We start from the raw sequence: 24,071 nt of genomic DNA, 5'->3' as shown, positions 1-24,071 counted from the left end.
TAAACAATAAAATTCAGCACACCTCAACCATCAATATGCGGCCAATGAAAACTGCAGATTTAATACATCATGTGTGATTCAGGCCTTGTGGAGGTCAGTGGAGGGAAAGTGTAAATAAAAAAATGTCCATGACAGACATGCATCATATGCCTAATGGGAGGCCACACAATCATTTGCAGGTCAAAAGCAAGGGCACCTTCCCATCTGCTTATATGAAATAGAAAATGTTCTTAAACGTGTCCCCAATACCATTTGAAAGCATGTCAACGTTTCCTTATTGGCTTTGCCAAAATATACTTCCACATTTAAAATAAGAAGGTATAAAAAGCTGTATTAATATGGTCAAATACTGCCCCCTGGTGTTGTTCTAACCACACTGAATACTCAACTCCAAAACATCGTGGCTTTAATACTGTATTTTAACATATCACATAAAACGAAAACATTCAAAAATAAGTGTGAATAACACATACAGCCTTGTGAATGAATTGAAAACCAAATAAAATCCGCGATTGAGATTCCTTTCTTTCATGATCAACATGTCACAAAGAAAGACTTTGTGTCCCTGCATGTGTTTCTGTTACTGTCATGTGTAGAACAAAAACTGCATTTAGCATGTGAGAATTCGAGTTGTGCAAACTAGACTAGAAAACTAGACAGCTCAGGGGTCACAATGCAGTAACTAGGGACGGCTGTAAAACCTAAAGGCTCGGCAGTTCAGAACTTGTTGAGCAGCTCCATCACAGCGATGGTTGTGCTCTGGCCGAAGATGAAGGCTCCAACGACAATGGTGATGACGGCCCAAACAATCAAAATTGACCTGTGAAGAGAAAACTCAGAGATGAGGGTGGTGAACAAATTCACATGATGTTGCCAACCATGGCGTGGCTGCAACTGTGTCCTAGTATCATGTTTACATTTCTTGAGAATGTAGCTCTTTAATTGACCAGTTACATAGATTTAGCTGAAAAACTGCTTACAACATTAGATATGACGAGTCAGGGTCAAGTCTCTCTAAAAAATCAAGTATTTAGCATTAAGTATTTACCTGATAGTTGGATTCACTGGCTCAGTTTGCATTGTGAACAATAAACATAGACCTGCAATATAAAGACATACCAAGTTTCACACAAATTAGCCACATTTAGAGTGACCGCAAACACTGACATTACAACGAAGAGAGGAAAGAACTTTTAGTCACCAGGGAAAATAAAGATGAAGAAGGCGCTGATTCCTCCGATGACGCTGATGACCTTGCTCATGTCGGGGACAAACATGGCGGTGAGGACAGTGACACTTATCCAGATCACAGTGAGAATGAATCTGCAGCGGCTCTCAAAGGAATGAGTGACTATTCCTCGCCGATGTCTCTCAAGACGTAGAACCAAGTTCAGGATGACAGACCTGTTCCGGAGATGGACAGCGAGACAACACGTTCCCGTGGTGAGAAACTCAAGTGGGGGAACACACCTTGACCCACGTAGCGCTCACCTTCCCAGGAGCAGAATGATCGGGTAGATGGTGATGATCGATATTCCAAAAAGTAGTCTGGAAATGATCATGACCACGTCATTCCCAGGATAGGACATCAGAATATCTGAGGCAACCTCCCGTCCAAAGGTCATGAAGCCGTACACACCTGCAAAGAGAGAAAGGGGGCGACATGGTTGTTGGTTCGAGACAGTCCCATGATGCACTGCTCGCTGGTCTTCGTAGAGGGAAGCACCTGTCAGGGTGTAGACGAGTAAACAGAAGAACATGGAGAGCGTGGAGATGCACACCCAGTGGGAGAGCTTCTGGTTCTCCATACTGCTGTAGATGGCAATGCAGGCTTCGTGGCACTGCAGGCACACACAGGTACAGCATGTGATCAGAGATACCACAATGGATAAAAAAAAATATATATATAATGACAATAATGTCTGATGGCAATATTTTAATTCATCAGCTATGATTGCGGCAAGAATCACAATATTGAAGAATCAAAATACACAGAATAAATATGTAAGAGTCTCATTTTGTATGAAAAATTCCTTTAAAGAACACTTACAATGCAAGGACGGACAATTTTATTTTATAAGTGGCGAAGACCATGATGAGGACAAGGGAAAGAAATAAAAATCCCCATGTAAAAACATTAGAGGGATATAAAAATATTATTTCTCAAATATTTACATTTAAAAAATAGTTAGGATTAAAGATTATTGAATGTGGCTTCTGGGACAAAACAAACAAACAAACAAACAAACAAACAAACAAACAACAACAAAAAAAGATTCACTAATACTGTCCCCTGTTGATTTTTCCAAATACACAAATATGTCAAGTGTAAAAAATTTACATATTACACTTTAATATTTATGTGCCAAATAAAACTGATCTGAATTTTCATTGAAATCAGAAGATGCCCCTACCTGAAAACCAAAGCATATAGTTGGTACGACGCTGAACATTGAACCCCAGGAACCGACACTGAAACATAAAATAAAGATGCTCACATTCACTGGTGCAATCAAAGAAACAACAGCCTTCTTATTAAAAAACAAAAGAAAAAAAATGCATGCATGCAAGGACCCAGTGCTACTGACCCATGGCTGCGCTCTGGAGTGAGGTCAACTGTATGGCTGTCCATGAGGTAATATTTGACTATCACTGCCACACACAGGTACGTTGCAGCCAGCGTCCCCAGCACGCTGGGTTTGAGAAGAGAGGAGTTAAATCATGTAGAAGCTGGATGTTGGCCAAGAGCGTCGAACAAGTGCTGGATACCTGGTGTATTTCTGGATGCCAATTTCTTTTGGGATGGAGAGGGGAAGGATGATGACGAGGCACACGATGAAGAGAGAAAAACGCTGGTCGGTGTACCAGTGGTACGGCATCTCTCCATCAGTGGACCCCGTTATGGTCTCGTACAAAGAGATGCAGACTAGAGAAAAAAAACAAAACAGAGTTTGACAGAGGATGCAACGCAAGGACATAAAGAAAGAGGCTCCACGCATCCTGCAAGGTCATTTTTAGCAAGCACCAAAGGCTAAACTACTTCCTTCACAACACTTGATTTGAATAGGAAACCATCCCAGGGAATGCTTTGAGAGCCTTTCACCCTTGAGAATATCACAATAAGACAAGAAGTGTTTGAGTTTTTCTGCAGAGACAGATGGTGTGTGTAAATTCAAAAAATAACTTTTTTTTTTTTTTTTTTTTTTAAGAAAAAAAACATTTAAAAAGAAAGTGCAACAACATAAACTTGGCATGTGGGCATTTCAGATGGATGAAATAACAACGAAAAAATGTGCAAGGGTTGCAGGCTGCTTCACTGCTGATGGTCACATGTTTACCCTTATGCTGGCATGAAAATTAAAGTGGAGATGATTTTGTGGTCAGCGAGAGATTAATGTTTTTGATATTTGTAATGGCTTTAAAATTGGTCACAAACTCTGAGCAACATTTGCCAGCAACATCATAAAAACCTATGTTTTGTGGGTGGATTTATCTTTTATTAATAATTTACTGATCGGTTTATTGTTTGTTTGCATGTATTTGCATATGTAATGTCTAATGAAAAACAACATTGAAACAAAATTTTTCTTAAGGAATGTAACATGATTAAGCTGAGCCTTGTCATTATTTTATATTGTTTCATGTGTCATGTGACTGCTTTTTGGTTTTCTTTTTGTTTTGATTAGTTTTTCTCGACAGGAGGAAATGTACATAAACGTTTGCTTTGTCTCACAGTTTAGAATAGATCTCAAGCCATAAAACTGCGGCATAAAACTACCATTAGCCTACCAGCACAAGACTGACCACTACAGTACAAAACAAAAGTTGTGTGCAAACAGTTTGTTCCAATAAACTTAGCCAGGACTAAGGTCTACGGTGCCTCCCAAACCTCAGAAGCTTGAAGTGGCTAAAAGAGGGAGATAAGAAGCAATACTGTGGAGCCAAAGTTACTTCACGACAGGTCAGCACTTACGTTTCTCCAGCTGGTCCTGCACCACCACCAGGAAGGCAACGCATATCATGAAGAGGTTGAAGCAGAAACAGACTTCGCACAGTTGGCCCACGGCTCGCCCGCACACCTCCCTCACCACGTCCTGGTAGGACTTCTGTCTGCTTACCGATGAGGCGTAGCCCAGGATGACCAGACCACTGATGAGGAACACCAGGGAAACCTGCAGACAGGGTGTTGGCCGACATCACTGTTTAACCATTTACCCAACTTACATTTAAGAGAGGTCCTTGATACAGTCAGCATTTTTAGCAAGTGTTATGTGTCGACTGCAGCCCTGATGTTTTCACATTGATTGAGCCTAAAGTAGAAAAAGCCACTGCTGAACCTGAATTTTTAGGTTTTAGCCCAGAATGTAGATGAGTGGCAATGCATATTCACCATTTGAGGCATAATTTATCCCAGAAGATGAAGAAATAGCTTCAAGTGTTCTTGGTCGGCATTAAATGATTTGCATCAATCATCAGCAGCGTACTTGAAACACATGCATCAAATAGGAACTGTCCTATCAGAACTGTGTGGGTCCCCTGAACTGTGAGGCAATTTGGTCCATTCATAGAAAGGGAGCCTGACTTTCCAAGAATGATACAGCGCGCACGCACGCACACACACACACACACACACACACACACACACACACACACACACACACACACACACACAACCACATGGTTAGATTACACATTCTGTTGTGACAGTTGAATAGATAAGCAGCTCTTCACGTAAACTAGAAGCTTCATTAGCACTCACCTGTGAAAAATGTCCCTCTTTCACACCAAGGGGTGACACAAGGACCGTGAATGTGGCCAAACACAGAGAACAGCCCACGAAAACCAACCTCATAAAATATCATTAAGCAACATTTGACAAAGATTCCTGCAAGTTACACAAGCACACGGGAAGCCAAATCTGCTTCAAATCCAGCAGGTGTTTTGCTCACCAGCTCCACACTGAGGGCCGTTGTCACTCCTCCTGCCTTCTGGAAAGCCCAGGGGAAGTTGAGCAGTCCTGCCCCCAGCGCTGACTTCAGCATGATGAACACCGCTCCGTACGAGCCCAGCCTCGGAGGGTCCGAATGGGACGCGGACCTGGCCAGCAGGCTGATGCTTCCCCGGGCCAGTTCCTCCATGGCCCCACAACTGGCTCCCAAAGGGTCGCGACACGGAAGAGAAGTTTGACTGATCCCTCTCTAGTACACTGTCTGCGGGGCGGTACAGCTGCTTGGCAGCTCCGTCACAGTCTGTCCAGGATCAAACTGTGTGAGTCCGAACCTTCTGCATATATAGGCCACAGGCACGCGCCCACGTCTCACTAGGTCTAACATCACTATTTCACCCTCGGGCGACGTATTTGCCACAGACGTGAGGATGTTTGTCCATACAACCCCCTGCTCCCTTTAGATTTCTGATCTGTATTGTAGGTCTGCAGCTGCCAGAGGGGAACTTACTCTGAATAAGGCATTGGTACACTAAAAATATGTCACTTTTTTGGTGGGAAAAAAGCCAATAGTCAGGCCGACCCCTACCACCTCTAATGATGTGAAGAGATTTCTGTACCAGACAAGTTTGTTGCCCTTATTTAAATTTTAAAAAAAATAATTAAGCACTCAACAGTTGTAAAATTGCACTGTGCCACTTATGCATTGAAATCCGTGGTGTTTTTTTGTTTGTTTGTTTGTTTTGCACTGCTTGTTTGTTTTGAGGAAAAAATAACTTCACTTTATCCTGACAGCCTGCAACACCTCACAGACCCCTGATGTTCTGGGCCTCCGTTGGCCTCTTTAATAAAGTGGCATTTCTACAAGGTGTGTGAGATCACTTTGTAAGACTCGACAATGCCCTTCTACATACAACCTCCACTGTGTCTAAGATGTGCCTACGCTAGAATAAAGAGTATATTTCTTCAACACCGTCTGAAGAAGATGTGGTGTTGCTGGGAAACACTGAGTCAGCACTGTTACGCACCGTACGTTGACACGTCCTGAGTCATGTTAAGAGAATCTAGAGGCCAGGAGATGTGTAGAAACAGAGATGATGGTATTTTACAGGGAATCTTTTGGGGGATTTTCATTTTCCACAATCAGACTCTATAAAAACGTGATGAATACACATTATGCAGCCATGACAGATGCATAAATCTCACCATGAGTTCAATTTAAGTGGAAATGTGCATATTTACAGCTGCAAAACCGTTATTATAATCTAAGAATATTAAAATGATGTGCAGAGTTGACTAAGCAGAGAAAGACAATGCCGACATTTAAATCTGTCCCCAGGACAGGATTTGACGTGCAGTGCTGATGACGTGGTCACAGCTGCTGTTTGAGGGAAAACAAAGTCCTGGTCCTATGGATCACATAATACAATCCACAGCACATGGAATACGTAATCCCAGCCGTGTCTGATGATACACACCATCTGTCACTGTCATTGGTCAGCAGCCCATGAATGTCTCTGTGCATCTTCAGGACTCTCGGTAGTCGACAGGAACAACAAAACGTTTGCTTCCTCTGAAATCTGTAAACAGCTGCGCGCAGAATGCAAGCGCTCTGAAGTTTCCTCCAAAATTTCGTAACGAGGCTGCAGATTTTCCTCAAGTGAAATTCAGGACATAGAGAGATTAGAGTGAAGAGGCTTATAAGGCTCTTGTAAGGACAGTCCGAAGACCAACACAGTCTATCCTAAAGGCATGTTTAAAGAAATACCTCTGTTTTTTTTTTCCTTAAATTTTTTCAAAATAAATTTAATGAGCAAAAATGTGAATGAAACATGGTGTTTTTGCTGTGTGAATTAAATAGATATTTAAACGTTCTCCGAAAGGTTAAATACAACACAGTATAACTTTGCAAAACATGAAAAATTATCCAAAAAAATAAACTTTTGAGAAAGGTCAATTTTAGGCTGTTTACATGTCTGATATGCTAAATTGCGAAACAAACCCATTCCTGCACAATCAGTAATGAACCAATTTGTTTTGCAGTTACAAAGCACACGTTTGGGAAGCAATACCCTTTTAAATATCTAGTCAGTTCAAAAAGGACAACGATACCCTTTGACTTTTAGCATTTCCATCGGAAATTCGATGTGAGCCAGTTAAACCTGAACTTTTGCTTTGCAGCGCAGATCATCAGTTACTTCCTGTGTTCTCGCACCCTAAAGACAGTGGCTTCAAGGGCGCAGAGGTACGATGACCACAAGAGACAATTGCCAAAGATGAGTAAGAGTTTTATGAGGGCTGGGTTGTAGCATTAGCATAACAAATTGCTGTTTGATCAAGTCGAGAGCCAAAGCAATAGTGAAGAGCAACACACCACTAGAGAAACGTGTTACATATGTGTAACAGATGTTATACCCAGAACATGCAACAAAAAAAACAAACAAACATATCAGCGGTACACAAACAAAGAAAACGGTCACTGAAATGTAAAATGCGGTTCCATAAATCTCATTTTAATTAGACAAATTTACAAAATTAAAATATATCAACATTTACTTTTAGAGTTAATCAGGAAAACATGCCACCATGTGCATTTGACATTTGACTTCAGAGTTTAATGGTATAGCTATTTCTCTGGCTCTTTGTGGTCACCTGTGTAACTTATGAAGGTAAAGAGTTGTTGATTTGATTAAGCATCAACCTGAAATCCACTTTAACAGAAAACATCATCACATCATCATCACGTTGCCAGGCTGGAAACCCACTGACAGGGCTCAGTTTTGAAACACTTCTGCACAGAAATCTCATTTCCTGACGACAAAGCAGCCGCACGGGGTGATGAATTAAACTCACCGCACAAAATCATTCCTGTAACACTCACTTCTGGATCAGCCTGATTGGATCACAACCAGATCTGAACACCTGGCGTTGAAGCATTCCACAAAATCTCCTTTGACCTAAAAGACATGCATCCCTGCGGCATAATGACAGAAAATAATTTACAGCTGAGATTTGTCTTCATTCGTATGTATTTCTTCATGTTTTTTTTGTTTTTTTTTTTCAAATATATCTCACAGTTTGTCCATAAAGGAATCACCCATCCAAATGTTTCATGCACTGTACATCCAGTTATTTAAGTTCTCCCAAAACTGGGATGCAGAGGAGCCCGACTGAAGTCTGACTGAGTCTGGATCGCAGGGGAACTGCAGCTGCTGTCGCTGATCCTTAACACAACGACGCTGGGTTAGCTCTTGAGCACAATCAGCAGGGTGCTGCACACAGGAAACAGCAGAGAGGCGAGGGCAGGGCCGGGCCTCCACGTTTGACCTTTCAGCGTTTCCTGGTTGGTCTGGTCGGACGTGGGTGGGCTCTGTGGAGCAGGCACGGTGCTGGACGGCAGGGTGGTGCGGCTGGCGCACATGTCATAGAGGTTCCCAGAAAACTGTGTCTTCCTGGACTCTTGTCTTAGAGACTCCCAGACAGCTGCTGCATCACCGGGACAGCCAGCCAAAGCTGAGTTGGCACAGACGTGGAACGCGTTCCAGGATCTTAAAGGAACGAGCGCAGCAGTAGGAACAGTTAGTCAACAGTGAGTTACTAAGGAATTCAGCAGAGCAGAGCGTTGTGCTTTTATGTAGCTAGCTAATTCATGAGAAAATGAGTTTTAAAAACGTTCTCTTGCTAATCTCAGAGCAGCTTAATCAGCAGCTTGACCAGTAATTTAGAGTTCAGCGTGGCATCTGGGAATATGGTTAGTTTTAATTCTAATGTGAATACAAATAGTGATAAATGTGCAATGGTTGTTCTTACATTACATTAAAGGATCAACTTTTGTGTGAAACCAGTAGCCTTGATAATGAGATTAGCTTCCTATTGGCCCACAACACGATTTGTCCTAGAGAGGCTGAGGTCACTTCCAGTGCTTTTCCCCCCCTCCATTTACTCTTCAGCCATCTGTTTTAATACAGGTTGAAAAACTCCACAATGATTGACTTAATTGTTCATCTTCTTAACTTTGCACCACTTACTAATTATCACCAGTGCCAATAATTATTGAAATATTGAAATTACCAATAAAACTTTGTTTTTCTCCATGAGACAAACATATCAAGACAGAGTTTTGTTGAAAGGTCGTCACTACAGAAAACAAACTCACACACCTGCAAATGGCATCAATGTCCTGCGTGTTGGGGTCTTTTTCTGTCTGTCCCAAACTGTCCCCAAGCGTGACTAAACACTGGGCAAAGCTCTTGTAGATGGACCCACACGAGACGGGAATGGCAGCTCCAAAACACAGAGGAAGGAGGCCTGCAGAGAGGAAGAGCATGTTCCACCACTGCCGGGTTCATTTCATCATCGGAGGATAACATAGGTACGAAATTATTGTGTCCTTTGGGGATTGCATCCGATGGAGTGAAAAACAATGTTTATACGTTGACGTGTCCCATTTGAGATGGATCTGAGACGGATCAAACAAATACAGAAATATGTTGTATCCTGCTCATCTGGAGGGATTATAAATCCTCCCAGCCAAATTCACAGGACTACAAAACCATGTAAGACCTGCTTAAGTATATTGATCAGCTTATACCTTGCATCCCACCACTCTGAGTGGTCTTTGACATAATTGAAAAGTAACTTGGGCATTTATCCAGTGGCTAAAAACAGACGGTTTAAAGCAAACCTGTACATTGGCTGCCCAAGAAGATAAGAAGATGGAGCATTTGAGCCTCCAGTGGATTTTTTTTTTAAGGCAAGTTTTTGAACAAACACAGTTGCTGGCAGTAAACATTCAAAATGCACAACGTCAAATGTGGACGCTTGGACCTCATGTGACTGTTCAACACCTCAAACCAGATTAGCCGAATTATGTTGTTTTTCTGCTGTGGCAGTGGAGTCTGAAATTCACTGACTAGAGTGACTGAACATCAGTGATCAGAGCAGGTCTTCGCAAGGCGAAGACTCAATTGTATTTGCTATGTTTATTATTATTATTATTTTCTTTTGTTTTTGTACGCATCTTCAAGTAATGACACGATTTTACTTCCTGTCAAAAGTTTTTTGTATAAATCTGAACATTTTTGTACAGCTGCTCTATTTGGTTTATTGTTTTTTTCAGAGTAATAGTAACAGAAAGTTTATTTACGTTACGTTCATCAAACATACAGTATAAATACACGGTGATGAGCAGAGACAATATGGACATGAGCGCACGGTGGGGAATTCATTAAGTTAAGTGCATTTGTAAAACCGTCTTTCCTCTATTTCAGAACATATCAAAGGTAAGCTTCTTTATCAGCCATCCAATCAAACATTTATTTAGCAATGAACCTCTGAAACAGTTGCAGAAACACACCTGACTTTTTTTTTTTTTTTTATCTTTGTTCAGTTTTTTTGGCTTTAGTCCAACTCAGACACATTAAAATTGCCCAGTGGTAGGTAAAGGAAATGGGACCGCTTAGCCACCATTTCTACCCACCCAAAGAAATTAATGTAGAAATTGAACACAACAATCACAAGAGAAATGAAAAAGCATCCTTACTGAGGCTGAGAGCGATGGGGAGCAGCAGTGACGGCATGCCCATTTGGAACTTCATCCTTCTTCTCCACCTCCGAACCACAGGGTCCGATGCGTCAACCACTGTCTAGAAGAACCAAGGAGTGTTTGGTCTGTGCGTTAAAATATGATGAGTCCTGCCATCCGATGGGAATTCTTCAGATTGCTGAATGCACGGAGGCACAAACCAACTGGATTAACAGTGAAAGAGGCCAATGCATCACAGCGAGTAAGAGGATGCTGTGTGTGTGTGTGTGTGTGTGTGTGTGTGTGTGCGTGTGTGTGTGTGTATGTGTTTGTGTGTACGTGTCAGGGAGGGGCACAAGGCGAGAGCCATAGAGGGCTTGGAAGCAACAGACCAATGACAACGCCACAACACGGCCCACTGGATTAAAGCATCTCATTTCCGGCCTTTAGTATTTAGAGCGTCTGAAATAGGAATCATTTATAAAATAATGTAACACCATCAGCATTCGTGTTCCTACACATTTACCTGCGATCGAACAAGCTTTTGGCGATCAAAGATTTGTGACCAAAATAAAAAAACGAAACGCAAATAAGACAATAACAAAAAAAAAAACCCGCGTGATTAGGCAACAACACGATGGGGGCGATGTTGTGTTAGCTGCGTGTGTGGACAGATGGGTGACGTCCCAGAGAGGATAAGAGAATCAAGCTCACCTGGGAGTTCAGGCGCAGGAAGAACAACAGCAAGCTGTGTGAGAATCACCCGACAGCTGCGCGGGTCAGAACAAGCCAGTTTTAATATTTGACAAATTGCACTCGCACAGCTTGTTTTCCCTGACAGATGAAGTGTGAACTGTTAAGTTTTATCCTCGTTTTTTGTTTTGTTTGTTTGTTTTTTCGGATGGCAGGAATCCACCTTGTAACCTCCATCCCGTTTCTCTCGGCCTCCCGATCCTCCCACCCCCATGGCTCACACACTGTGCATTAGTATAAATCCTGCATACTGACACAGGAGCAATGGCAACTCATTGTTAATCTGCAGCTTAAAACAACCATTAACTCCAGAATAATCTGTCTGTGCCTGAAGCTGCTGCCACAAATCAATACACCAGGAGAGCCACTTTGGCAGGAGCTCCAGCTGCAACTCTTCCGGGAAACATCTGTATTAACTCAGCAAATATGGGATGATGCTCTTGCATTCTCATGTGGGAGCCGCGCTCGTGAGGGCTGACGGCATCAAATCTGCGAGGAGAGGATTTTTCTTGTTAAAGTTTAACCCTTCGTTTCACTAAAGACGGACGGTGGGCATTATAGCAATAATCTGGTCTGCAGAGAGCCCCCGTCTGACTACTCCCAATATTTCCAGATTATCTGGAATGCTGAGAGCGTTGTCTCACTGTCACACACCAAAGGTAGATGCTTTTCCTGAGCCACAGTCTGGAGTTGGCAACGTTTTCAGCCAGATTCAAAGCACGCCAGTGTCAGGTTACAGGTGTGTTACATGTGTCCACTGTGTGGAAAGTTCTCATTTTAGACAATGTAAATATGTCTAAACTATGTCTACAGTGTCTTGTAGTGGTAAGCAGATGACCTAAACACGTTAAAAATAAAAGCAGTAAGACTGCACATAAAGCAGCAATCAGAATAGTGGTCAAAATGTGTGTGACTCGATTGTTGAAGCCACAGGAGGCCCGCAGACTCATTCCTTGGAATATTGTAAAAAAAAAAAAAAACTGTTTGTTTTGGTTTGACGAAGGATTTGCTGAAAACTATATAAAACAAGCAAACAGAAATCAATGGCAACTTTTTTTTTCTTTGCCAGCTCTTTCTTCTACGGCATCAAACAGATGCCACACATATAGCTGTCTGCACTTTTTAGTGTATTTCATTTTCACTTTCAATTGAGTCCCATGAAAAAGACAATGAGACATCAGCATTTTCTATACATCCGGTTAAACGTGGATGTTTGAATTGCCGGAGCCACAGAGGGAGCTATAGTCCCGCAAGCTTGATCGACAGCCGTGGATTACTACATTATGTAACACTGTGGGGAGTAAAAAAAAAAAAAAATCCAGATGAGATTAGCATCTGAACCCTCACTCTGCCCAAAACTCTCTGTCAATCCATTCATGTGCCTCTTCTTTTCTCACTCAGCTACATCACAAGAGGGGTTTAATCACACATTTGGAAGTGAGTCAGAGTAACTGCTTTGACTGGGTCTGCAGTAATAAATTCCGTTACATTCTCATTACTAGTTTAGTTCTATGATTAAACAGTGGAACAGATAGCCAATCTGTCCACAGCAAGGTTGAAGCAAATTAAATCGGAAACCATAACGTCCGTTCTTAGAGTGCTAGGCCGACTGCCATCTAGTGGTAATGAATCACACTGCAACATCTCCTGACTTTCTGATATTAGAATGTGGGAAGTAGGAAAAAGTTCTTCGACTCTTAGTACTTTACATAACCTCAAATATTAGCATGAGCGTGTGGGCAGTGAGCAACTACACAAAAAGAAAAATGCTGTTGCAGACCTAAGAATAATTCCCAATGCAATATAGTCCAAATTTTTTTTTCAACAATTGTGTTAACGTTGCAACAGCAAAATAAGACGCCTAGCATAATCTTTAGAATTTGCAGGGGTACATCAAAATGCAACAACTAAGAGCATTTTTATTTTAAAAAATTACACAGAAATCCAAAATTCTCGCAGCGACATTATAGTGATGAAAATGTTCATGATTTAAATGGAAAGCCGGTTCATTTCAAGTAAATGCATTATGTAACTAATTGACAAAAGCTCCATGGAAAATAACTCTCTTACTGCTCACTAACAAATTAATCTTGTTTTAATCAGTTATTTTTGAACATATGTTGAGGTTTCCTTCACTAACCTAATTAACTCATTAACTTGTCAGTTATAACGCTAATAATGCAGTTAGCCACTTTAAATGTCACATGTCTTTGGGTGAACATAATGGTTCATTCATTCATTCATTCATTTTCACTATTTAAAAAATAAACAAACGGTAAAGCTCTTAGTAAATGGCCTTCAATATAAAATTTCTTTTTAACCCTCTTTTCATGACAATTTCACTGAAAGGACATGTTTGTGTGTGCTTCGAAATTAATTTCACTTCAAAATGAGGAATCTGAAATGTTTGACCTCCTGATCTCCTGTTAAGTTTAATACTGACAAAGAACCAGTCCCAAGCAGGACACCTGACCTTTAACAGGCACTTCATTCACCTATCAAACTCAAATAAATGATTTCCACTTTACAAAATGCCATTGGAGTGCAAGTTGAAGATGCACAAAGTGTCAGAACAGAACATTTTTTCTCAGAACTTCCTCTTATTGCTTGTATCCAACAGATACACTTTATTAAAAAAAATGTTTTAAATATGTTTTTAAGTGATTCATTAGTTTCCTGCTGCCCAAACATCCTAAAAAAAATAGAGGTACCTTGAACGGCAACACATATCACTGTAATATTTTTTTTTATTGACAAACTGTATGTATGCCAAATATAGTGTCTTGTTCACACACAAAAACACCTCTGAAAATTTCAAGAACTATCGACCAGGCAATGTTTGAAATGCAACATAGTATTGATTTAAATGTAAGGGCAAACAAGCAAACAGGGACGTCGATTGACAAACCATCTATCCAACTAGGCAGTCCTGATGCTTTCCCCCCCATCTGTTGTCCCACAAGTCTCAGAGCCTAAAGCTGTGCCACTGGGCCTCAGGTAGCATGTTCACCTTGGTTCTAGCGAAAGACAATCATGGCATGTGCGTACTTCTAATATGCCACGGAACATTTTATACATCTGGCCTACAAAGAAAAAACGCTTTATTAGCCAAAAATACATTGTCAATGCTCATAAATCCATACGAAAAGGGGGGGGGGGGAATCTCACGTCTGCGCGCACCCCAATGAAAGTCCAACAAAAAACCAAACATCACTCAGACTTTCTTCCTAGAGCAGAGTGGCAACGGGTTTCCGAAGAGCAGCCGGTCCTGCTCCCGCAATTCCTCCTTCAGCTTGGCCTCGTTTACTCGCAGCTGGCGGATGGTCGCCTTCATCTCCTTCATCTTCACCTCCATCAAGGCGATGATGTCCCGCTGCTCGTTGAGTTTCCGCAGCAGCTCGGCGGACGTGGTGCCGGTGGTCAGCGAGTACGAGTGATCCAGCGGGCTGCTGGTGACGCTGACGTACTGCACGGCCGGCAGGTGGCCGCCGGAGACGGTCTCGACCGTCGCGTCGTCTGCGATCAGCTCGTGGTCGACCGTCGCGGCGTACGTGATGCCCTCGGACGCGGCGGGCAGCTTGGCCGTGCCCAGGTACTCTCCGTTGTGGCCTATCTGAACCACGGTGATGGTCTCGTCGCCCGCCTCGCCCCCAACACCGGCCACATCCGCCGTGCTAGCCAGCACACTGTTGATAACGATCCCGGAGGTCGTGGCGGCGGCCACCGTATTGGTCGCCTTCCTGCTTCTGCCCCGCCGACTCCGGCGTTCGTTCACACCCCGCAGAGGGAAGAGGGACGGGACTCGGATACTGTACGTCTTCCTGCCGCCGGAGAAGTGCACGCTGCAGACGCGGTGACCCGTGGTGGGCTGGAAGGTGCTGAAGCAGCCGCTGACCCCAGCCCGGGAGATGTTCCTCAGCCACTGCTCTCTCAGCGTGGTGTCTTTGGGAAATGTGTAGAAGCGCAGGTCCCGGTCTCGGTGCGAGTTGTTGTAGCAGCCAGGCACACAGCAGGTGAAGCCAGGCATGGTTGCTGAACGGTAAAAATCCAAACACAGCTTCTCAGATGGAAGTTGGGATTGTTTTGTTATTGTTTCTCTTTTTTCTTTGCGTTGAAAAAAAGCTCGCTGGCCTGCAAGCGGAACTACACGTCCCACAACGCTACCAACTTCCTGTTTATTTTTCGCCAAAAGTGAACCGTTTCTTCTCGTGCGACGGCGGAAATCTACCGATTTCTTCCCGACTCACCTTGTGTATGTATCGAATTGATGCTCGATTCGAGGCTGATATTTTATTTTCGGTGGTTATTGCCTTGTTTTGTTCTTCACGATCTTATCAACCGACCGACCGCCATGGAGAACTAAAAGTCCCATAATTCCTTGTGGCTTCTTTTTCAAGCCTCTTTTGTGAACTACTGCCCCTGCTGGTCAGTATCTAATACTGTGCCAAACGGGAAGAAAAAACGATTGCCTCTTTCAAATATTGTTCTTAAGGCCTTAGCTTTTCTTATATACAGCTTTTTTATTTTTTTTTTATTTTTTTTTAATTATTATTATTTTTTTAAGGACCAAGGGAAAATGTATGCTCCGTAAAATCTAAACACTTACAAATAACTTCTATAGAGGTTCTTAGTCGTCCAGGTCGTCATAGACGTATTGAGGAAGCCTTTTTGAGAAGAGGCAAAAGTTCTTCAGGATGCCTCCAGTCCTTTGACTTAGTTCTCAAGAGTTCTCAAAACAACATTATCTAAGATTGCAATTTTATGCCATCATTTCATTTTACAAACAAAACGCAGCAAAATCAAATAAAGAGGCAACAATATCTTTTCTGGATGGGGAAAAAAAAACACCTTTTTTTTCCTTTTGTGAGAGAACTTTTCTAGTACGGTACAGATGTTTGCGAGTTGGAATAAATGACTGTGTAAGTAATCCTCATTAAATTAACAATGTTGAACTCACGTGTGGTGCGATCCTTTGAAGACTCTTACTTAGTATTTTGCGCCCTCGTGTGGTCACACATAAGTACTTCAAATAGGACACAAACGTATATGAGACGATACAGAAGATGAAATTTGGACTTTGAGATACCCATCTTACTAAAATATTCAAAATTCTAATGAAACTGGAGTACATGCTGGAATCCTCCTGAAACAAGACAGTCTTCTAAATTAAATCAAAGGATTAATTTTTGCTATGTTGCTTTGAAGCTGTTCTTTTCATTTTATTTTTTTTTAGAAAACAATTATACTGGCATGGAGATGATCCCTTCTTTCATGTCTGACTTTTTAATTTGCTTAATCCATAGACACTTGAAGAGAAAATGAGCCTGCATATAAATGCTAACAGCAGCTCATCAGATAATATATACTATTTGACATGCTGCCGGGGGAATGTACATATTGCAGTTTGGAAAGTTTAAACTTATTATTATTATTATTTAAAAAAAAAAAAAAAAAGGTAACTGCGGAGGAGTAGCAGACATCACTATCAGACATATTTTTTGCCTGGCGGCTCATTTTTATTCTCTGTGTGTCACCCATCACGCACACATGAATGACGGCACTAAATAAACAGATCCTCACCCAATCACCAGGAAGCCACGTAGAGGACCTCTGCACTGAAAGGAGTCACAAAGAAGCCTGTGGCTTAATATGGCACAGTATAGTTATGTGATTTGTACGCAGAATTTGAAATGACCTTTTTCTTCTTTCTTCATCATGGCCCCCTAAACATCCTCACACCTCAGGATAAATGAACTTGGATCCGCAGTGAATAAATGTTTCTTTTCCAGATTTGTACACTGGTCACTGTGATATAATTACCTTCTCGAGTGAAAAGAGAGCCAAGGAAGTTTGACGAAAAATTCTTACACACATACCCAAACGTGTGGGTGGTGAGAGTCAGAGAGGTTACAGGTTCGTTATTGGAGGACTGGAGACGCATGCCAGCGCAGAGAGAGAACCAAACCACTCAGAGCACCAACAGATTCCCCAAGGATTCAATGCTACTACCTTCCACTGATCTCTCATGCTGGACAACTGTTTATGGTGTATTTGCTTCCAAAATAACAAAGACTAAATGTCCACTAAGTTTGATTAGGATATTGTGTTGATACACTGAGTTGAAACAAGAAGTGCAAAATGAGACATTCAACAATATTCGCCCCCCTGGTCATTAATTATCAATAGTGTCCCTTTCTGAGCCACAACTGTGCACAACCTCTTAGAGCAGATCTTTACAAGGTAGGCACAGGTCTCCTGAGGGATTTTGGCCCATTCTTCCATTGCAAATTGTTCCAGCTGGTCCAAATTGCGTGTTTTTTTTGTTTTTTTTTTTTTTTTTTACAGCATAGACATTCACTTCAGGGGGGTAATGATTTTGAAAATAAATGGGCAGAATTCTTTAACAATTTTTAACATCCATAACAAAAACATGGATGTTAAAAAGAACCCAGAGAATAATCATTCATTCAATGTCCAGTCATTTTAAATGAAAGAGCTGTTATGCAAGGATTGAAATTCTAGTTTCACTCTATTTTTGTACATGGGAGGGAAGCAGAAGCATTATGACATTCAAACATTGTGTAACAGGGTCAATATGTGCTGCTTAAATTACCCATAATTCCTGCTGAGATGATAGAGTGCAGGAACACATTTTTTTCTTTTGGTCTTTTTTTGGTATATATACTCCTGGTGATTGACCAAACCTCATAACAGACTTGTGATGCACTGGACTTCATATCCAATCAGTTGGCAGACTGGAAGTTTCTCTTTGCTTTTCTATCAGCACTTTTAACAAAATGTTTGCATTTTTTGAGATTCATTTCTCTCTCTTTTTTAGATGAGCATACATTCAAGTATGTCATGGAGACACTGCATGGAAGAAATGTCGTACATGCACGTTGACGTGCACACTTTGGGTTTGTTCACATTTGTGCTGCTACCAGTTCGACTCACTGTCACGACAGATATCAAGTTTTCCTCATCGTACACTGCACCATCTTTTCTGAACACTTTAGTGTAATTGAGCTTTTGGGCAACTCTGCACATAAAGTTGACGTGGCACATACTGACATAGAAATGGGTCTGCCTGTCATTATGTGGACCACATGACAGGATCAGAGGCAGAATCAAAGCAGCGGGCCTGGTACCTCTTCACGGTTAGCCTCAGGAGTGCTGTCAAGCTTAATAACTGTCACTTATTAAATCTGTCCATGGGGAATGTTTGCTCTCTCTCTCTCTCTCTTTTTTTGCTGTGTTACACGAAACTGTCTATAAACAGGTGCAGATAAAATCTCACTAGAGAAAAGCAAACTTAATAGATGGCTGACCAAACATAACGCCGCTCGTCAGCTGCCCTGGTGTTCAGTGCCAGACTCATCAGAGACCTCAAGTGTTCATCTGGGGGCTCGAAGGGAGAAATGATATTTGCTGTTTTATGTTAAAGAGTCTGAGTTGCTACAAGTTGTTGTTGTCGACAGTGTGCACAATGCGGCATCCGAAACACCTTCTGGGGTGCTATTAGAGATGATATTCATTGTAATTTAAAGGGAAAGGTTGCTGTTTTTTTTGTTTTTGTTTTTTTTGTCATTCGTAACAAATGTACTTTGAAAATACTGTAGCTTGCAAGTTGCCAGTATTACAAACCTACCGCACAGACAAAACATTTGCACGGGATTAGTATTATTTGGGGACCTCTGGTAAATTCAACATTACCAGAGGTCCCCAGGTAATACTAATCCCGTGCGAATAGGGCTGAATACTGTGTTGCTATTATTTCAGATTCCTCCAAAATGAATCATTTCTTTGCATAATCATTAACGCTCCAGCTTCAGTAAGTGTGTTGGAGGTTACCGAGATTTTTTAGTCAAGGCCTCTTCCATAAAGGCTGAAGGTGTAGGTCAGAAGCCCCGAGAAGACGTCCTCGTCCTCACCATTACGCTCCTCATCCTATGACAAGGAAGCATACACGCACACTCCACCATACAGAGAACATACCACTCTGTATTCGTCCTCCCTCCCCCCATCTGCATCCTTTTCTATTTTCATTCACTGATGTTTATCTTAGCAGGAGCGGGAGCCAGAGAATCCCCCTGGATTTTATCTCTATATGAAGCCTGATTACCATTCACACACTGGGCTCTCTAAATGCTATCTGAGCAGAGCTGCTGCCTAAAGACTGTGTGTGTGCCTGTGGTATCCAGGTAGAACCAAATGTGTTTGCTTATTTTGTATGCCGCCCATTGAAATAAAGGTCCATAGAATTGAAAAATGCAGCATATCACTGAAAAGAGAATAAAAGGAAGACGGAGCACACAGGCAAGCAGGATTGAGCGAGTGCTGGGAAGCAGCACATTGCTTCCACAGCAGACTGCAGTTTCATTTCCCCCCCCACAACCACTCCCTTTTGCTCTCAGGTTGTACAAACCCACAGATACAGGATATAGATACTAGCAGAAGAAAACACATATTTATTACCGTGACCACACGTTAAATAAAATACCTCAAATCTCAGAGGTTGCGTTTTTCTGGTGGAAGAGATAGCTGCCGAACAATTTATTTCCCGGTGCAAGCCGTTGATTACACGACATCAGCCTGTGGTTAATGCAGGTCCCATTTTTGGAGATATACTTCCCCCCAGTGATTCTAAAAAGGGGATAAATAACTAGAACCCATTTAAATTACAGCCTGTGTGCAGAGTCAGAGGGAAGAAACGGAGGATGATAACAGGCTGAGGATAAAAAAGAAATGACAAATACAGCAGAATCCATCAACTGTCTGCATGAAATGTTCTAAAGCCTGCAGCCATGTCTTTAATCCACAGTACAAGGTCTGATTTTTATTCAACATCCTGGGTTGTGAGCACAGGAGCTTGGTGACAAATGGAGAGAGTTTCTGTGAGCAGAGAGCTAAGACCAACATGTTGAGTTGGCAGCGGCACAGTCCAATAATAATATTTAGAACTTAATTATTATAAATATAATCTTTGAGAGCAGTCCAGTCTTCAGTCCGCAGTGAAGTTCTGCCCAGGAAAATGTGTTCTGAGGTGTTTACCTGTTATGTTCCCGGAGTTAAGATTTTGCTTGACGACAAATATTTTCTGTCCACTGCAGGACATCAGCCGTTTCTGCGACTTTAGTTTTAATTTGTCTGATCACAGTCACAGGCAGGATTTAGTTTGTTGATGGATCCCTGTCCTGCACACAACTCGTGTGATCTTTCCAAACATTGTGAGTTGGTCGGCAGGCCCATGGAGGATTTCCTAGAAAGGGCCCAAAAATCAGGCCGATTTGATGGGTTTAAGCGGGCCACTGCAGTTTTCAGAGGCGTAATAAATGCATTTTTCCATGATCTCTGTCATTCGGGAAAGCTGCCTTCCTTCTGCCGCAACAGGCGGCTGTGTGAGTTGTGAAGATAAACAGGGGTTAGGTTGTGAGCTGTGTTTGCTCAGACATAAAAAACAATTTGTGTCTCAAAGTGACACATTTATACCGAGCTGCAGTTCTCTATTCCTCAACAATCAACATCAACATTAAGATAAAATTATATATATACATATATATATATATATATATATATATATATATATATATATATATATATATATGTAAGTGAAATACATATGGTCAATTCTGCTCCACAGTTTTATTAGCCCCTCTGCTGTCTGGCTGGCGATTTGAGGATCTTTTATGGGTCCACTTTTTTTCTTTTCTTTTTTTTTTTTTTATATTTATTTAATAAATAAGTCATTAACATTGTGCGGATGTGGCAGCCCAGTTGGCATAAAACACGGTCGCTGGCAGCAGTGCCTATGTCGAATGTAGGCTGGACTTGTTGGCAGAGAGCTGTAAATGTGTTTGTTGGCTGCTGCCCCATCCCATGTGTCACATACTTTGATGACTCTCTTTCATCCTGCGTGTTTACTTTATTTCCCCTCGCAGAAGTCAAATAGAATATTAGATAAGAATTAATTAATTAATTAATTAATTAATATGTGTGTTACTTTGTGCGGTGAGAGTAAGTCGATCATGTAAAATGTAAGAAGGGGTAGATTTTTCTTTTTTAAATAATCTTTTATTGCTATATTGCTTTTCTTTAGCCAAATAAGTTTCATTCTGATTGCCCCACTGACATCTTCCATGCAACTATTATTAATATAGGACGGCTTCCCTCCGGGTTCTCTGGCTTCCTTCCACAGTCCAAAAACATGCATATGTGAGGTGAACTGGAAATTGATCGTAGGTGTGTGAGTGAGTGCGAATGGTTGTTTGTCTGTATGTAGCCCTGTGATGAACTGGCGATTTGTCCAGGGTGTCACCCTGCCTTCGCCCTATGACAGCTGGGATAGGTTCCATGCAGTGACCCTGAGCTCGGGAAGAAGCGGGTATTGAAAAAGGATGGATGGATGGTTCTCTGTTTAGGGACAGAGAGACAAGCTGCAGTTCTGCCACACTGTCTTGAGGTGGCAGTGCGTTACTGCTTCAGTAGGGTAGAGAAAATGCAGTTTTCAAACGCTTGCAACACAACCTCTGTAAATATGAGTTACCTTTGAGCGCAGACAGGTGTGAGATTTTGTTTTTGCAGGTTCAAACAGCCGGGGCGGAGGACCTTCTGGGGAAGTATGCAGCTGACGGGGGAAGCAGTTATCTCCATGTTTCTGTACATGAACTGAGTGAATGAATATGTGCAGTTCCCAAAGCTGAGGTGGTAATTTAACATCAGCTTTCAGCCTGTTATGAGCTCGTTTAGAAAGTGTTTTATGCTAAGTCGAAAAATAAGGATTAATATAATTGAAAATCATCCCCCGTGTTCTTCCACCTCTTGTCCTGAAGTTTTAAAAGCATATATTTTATTTTAATGAAGCCTTTTAAAAGAAACTCTGGGAAAAGAGTTTAATCTTTGTGACAACTTTGTAAGATTGGTTTGTTTTGTCTGAGGTTCTTTAGAATGAATCATTTTGTGTCTCAACGTTTGATATTAAAAAGGTTTGACTGACCTTTGGATTAACGCTGCACCCTGGCACATCGCAACCACGAAACAATACAAAGGGCTTTTTTAAAAAAAGAAAAAAAAAGATTAAAAAATACAGATGCAATTTCTGGGTTAATTTCCTTTTGGCAGTTTTTCACTGTTTTTCAGAGGGTTAGCAGGCAATATATATATACACACACACTATGAAATATCACAAGCAAGGAAAGCAGGCGGGAAGTTGGCGAGCAAATAGGAGAGTCTAATAGTGGGAATGATAAAGATACAGTTGGTGGCCCAGCAGATATGGTGACGATGGAGAGAGTGGGGATAGTCAACAACTGACTGGGATGTTGTGTTGGGCTGATAAGATAAGTGAGTCCAGGTAAATGGTGTTTAGATAGAAAGAAAACCCCCATCCTGCTCTCTCTCTCTCTCTCTCTCTCTCGCTCTCTCTCTCCCTCTCTCTCTCTCTCTCTCTCTCTCTCTCTCTCTCTCTCTCCCTCCCTCTCTCTCTCTCTCTCTCTCTCTCCCTCTCTCTCTCTCTCTCTCTCTCTCTCTCTCCCTCTCTCACACACACACACACACACACACACACACACACACACACACACGTAATTACAGACAGAGATATGCAGCGGAGGAAAAACACGGGAGATCACAAGCAACCTGAGATAAAAGCCATTGATGTAACAAAGCAGAGGCAGCAATGCAGTCCAGAAATGTTGTGTGCTGCATGTTGTCTGTTTCTTTTCGTACGACACAAACTAACACTGGCCATTTCCAGCTTTGCCACTGCACCCTGACCTGGATCCACTCACCCCCTTCATCCACAATGTTTATCTACACAGGAAGCACCCTAAATGGTCCTCGACCGAAACACTGCATGTTTATTTGTTTTATTATTTTTATCTGCACCGGACTGCAGCCTAGTTGAGACTGAGACCAGCTGCCTTTGGTGACAAATCTCATTAAAGTCGAATCCACTATCGCATTCATATCGTTTGTACATTTTTATTTGTTTCAGTGGAATCATGATGTTTTGTCTTTTTTGGTTTCTCCCTGAACTGTATTATACAACCAAATGATCTTGAAGCTTTTGACACATGCGAAACTCTCCCAGCGCTCATCTCTACTCATGCTCTACTCAGCTTTACAAATTGCAATGGAATTATTGCTTTGCTTTACTTTTTTTTAAATTTTCAAAGGTTAATAGAGATTAAGAACTACTCAATGGCTTTGATGTTTTCGTGAAACTTTATGCCCTTAGATGATGGGGAAAAGCTAACGAATTAAAAAGCGAAATGCTTTCTGACTTGCTCTTGTCTTTCGACAAAGACGCAAACAATTTTAACAAATAGCAGCGGGATGTCAGACTGATATTCCTGTGCCTTGATTATTCACTTACAGGCTCTTATTTATTATTATTTAGTATTGATTGGTTGTTGCTATGGTAACTGTGCACTTGCTGTTGTACAAATGGTGTGTACATTCTGTCCCATGTTTCATCATGATTTTGTCAAAGTTGATCAGAAAAACCTGATCAGAAACTCTCTTAGTCTCTTAGTCTTAAGCAGAAGTTGTGTCCAATAAACACTCAAGTCATCGGCTTTGTGATGATGTAACTCTGATCGCAGGAACACCTGGACAATTAGCCAACACTTTTTAATAGAAACACTGGCCTTCATGTGAGCCCAAACAACGGAGGAAAGTTTTCAAATATCTATCCACAACCAATTGAACGAATTACTTGAAGAGCAAATATGAAAGCAGACTTGACTGGGAGTGAGACAAGGAGCTGATGGAGCTGTCTGCCACTGGCCGATGACTGCACGATGATGCGGTCGCCCTAATTATCAGACAACTCATTTATTCTGACAGAAT

General features: G+C 41.7%; 3 protein-coding genes across 3 annotated transcripts; all 3 read right to left on the bottom strand.

Moving 5' to 3' along the window:
* Nucleotides 1–324: 324 nt before the first annotated feature.
* On the bottom strand, nucleotides 325–5,266 carry LOC142886029 (putative sodium-coupled neutral amino acid transporter 8). The gene is made up of 10 exons (XM_076022938.1): nucleotides 4,950–5,266; nucleotides 3,974–4,172; nucleotides 2,770–2,926; nucleotides 2,589–2,693; nucleotides 2,415–2,472; nucleotides 1,727–1,841; nucleotides 1,492–1,639; nucleotides 1,202–1,404; nucleotides 1,049–1,100; nucleotides 325–820 (listed from the first exon to the last, which is right to left on the bottom strand). Exons 1-10 carry the CDS (start codon nucleotides 5,136–5,138, stop codon nucleotides 718–720), a joined length of 1,329 nt encoding a protein of 442 aa, XP_075879053.1. The 5' UTR covers nucleotides 5,139–5,266; the 3' UTR covers nucleotides 325–717.
* A 2,166-nt stretch (nucleotides 5,267–7,432) lies between these two features.
* nrn1lb (neuritin 1-like b) lies at nucleotides 7,433–11,376 on the bottom strand. The gene is made up of 3 exons (XM_076022925.1): nucleotides 10,488–11,376; nucleotides 9,106–9,253; nucleotides 7,433–8,493 (listed from the first exon to the last, which is right to left on the bottom strand). Exons 1-3 carry the CDS (start codon nucleotides 10,540–10,542, stop codon nucleotides 8,190–8,192), a joined length of 507 nt encoding a protein of 168 aa, XP_075879040.1. The 5' UTR covers nucleotides 10,543–11,376; the 3' UTR covers nucleotides 7,433–8,189.
* Nucleotides 11,377–13,934: 2,558 nt separating this feature from the next.
* Nucleotides 13,935–15,611, bottom strand: thap11 (THAP domain containing 11). Its single transcript, XM_076022914.1, has 2 exons — nucleotides 15,470–15,611; nucleotides 13,935–15,254 (listed from the first exon to the last, which is right to left on the bottom strand). Exon 2 carries the CDS (start codon nucleotides 15,247–15,249, stop codon nucleotides 14,437–14,439), a length of 813 nt encoding a protein of 270 aa, XP_075879029.1. The 5' UTR covers nucleotides 15,250–15,254; nucleotides 15,470–15,611; the 3' UTR covers nucleotides 13,935–14,436.
* Between the last annotated feature and the right edge of the window lie 8,460 nt (nucleotides 15,612–24,071).

Source organism: Nelusetta ayraudi, unplaced genomic scaffold (assembly GCF_046127955.1).
Source record: "Nelusetta ayraudi isolate G7.1 ecotype Tasmania unplaced genomic scaffold, CSIRO-AGI_Nayr_v1 ptg000002l, whole genome shotgun sequence".
Classification (NCBI taxonomy): Eukaryota; Metazoa; Chordata; class Actinopteri; order Tetraodontiformes; family Monacanthidae; genus Nelusetta; species Nelusetta ayraudi.
This window is presented reverse-complemented; position numbering and strand designations above follow the sequence as displayed.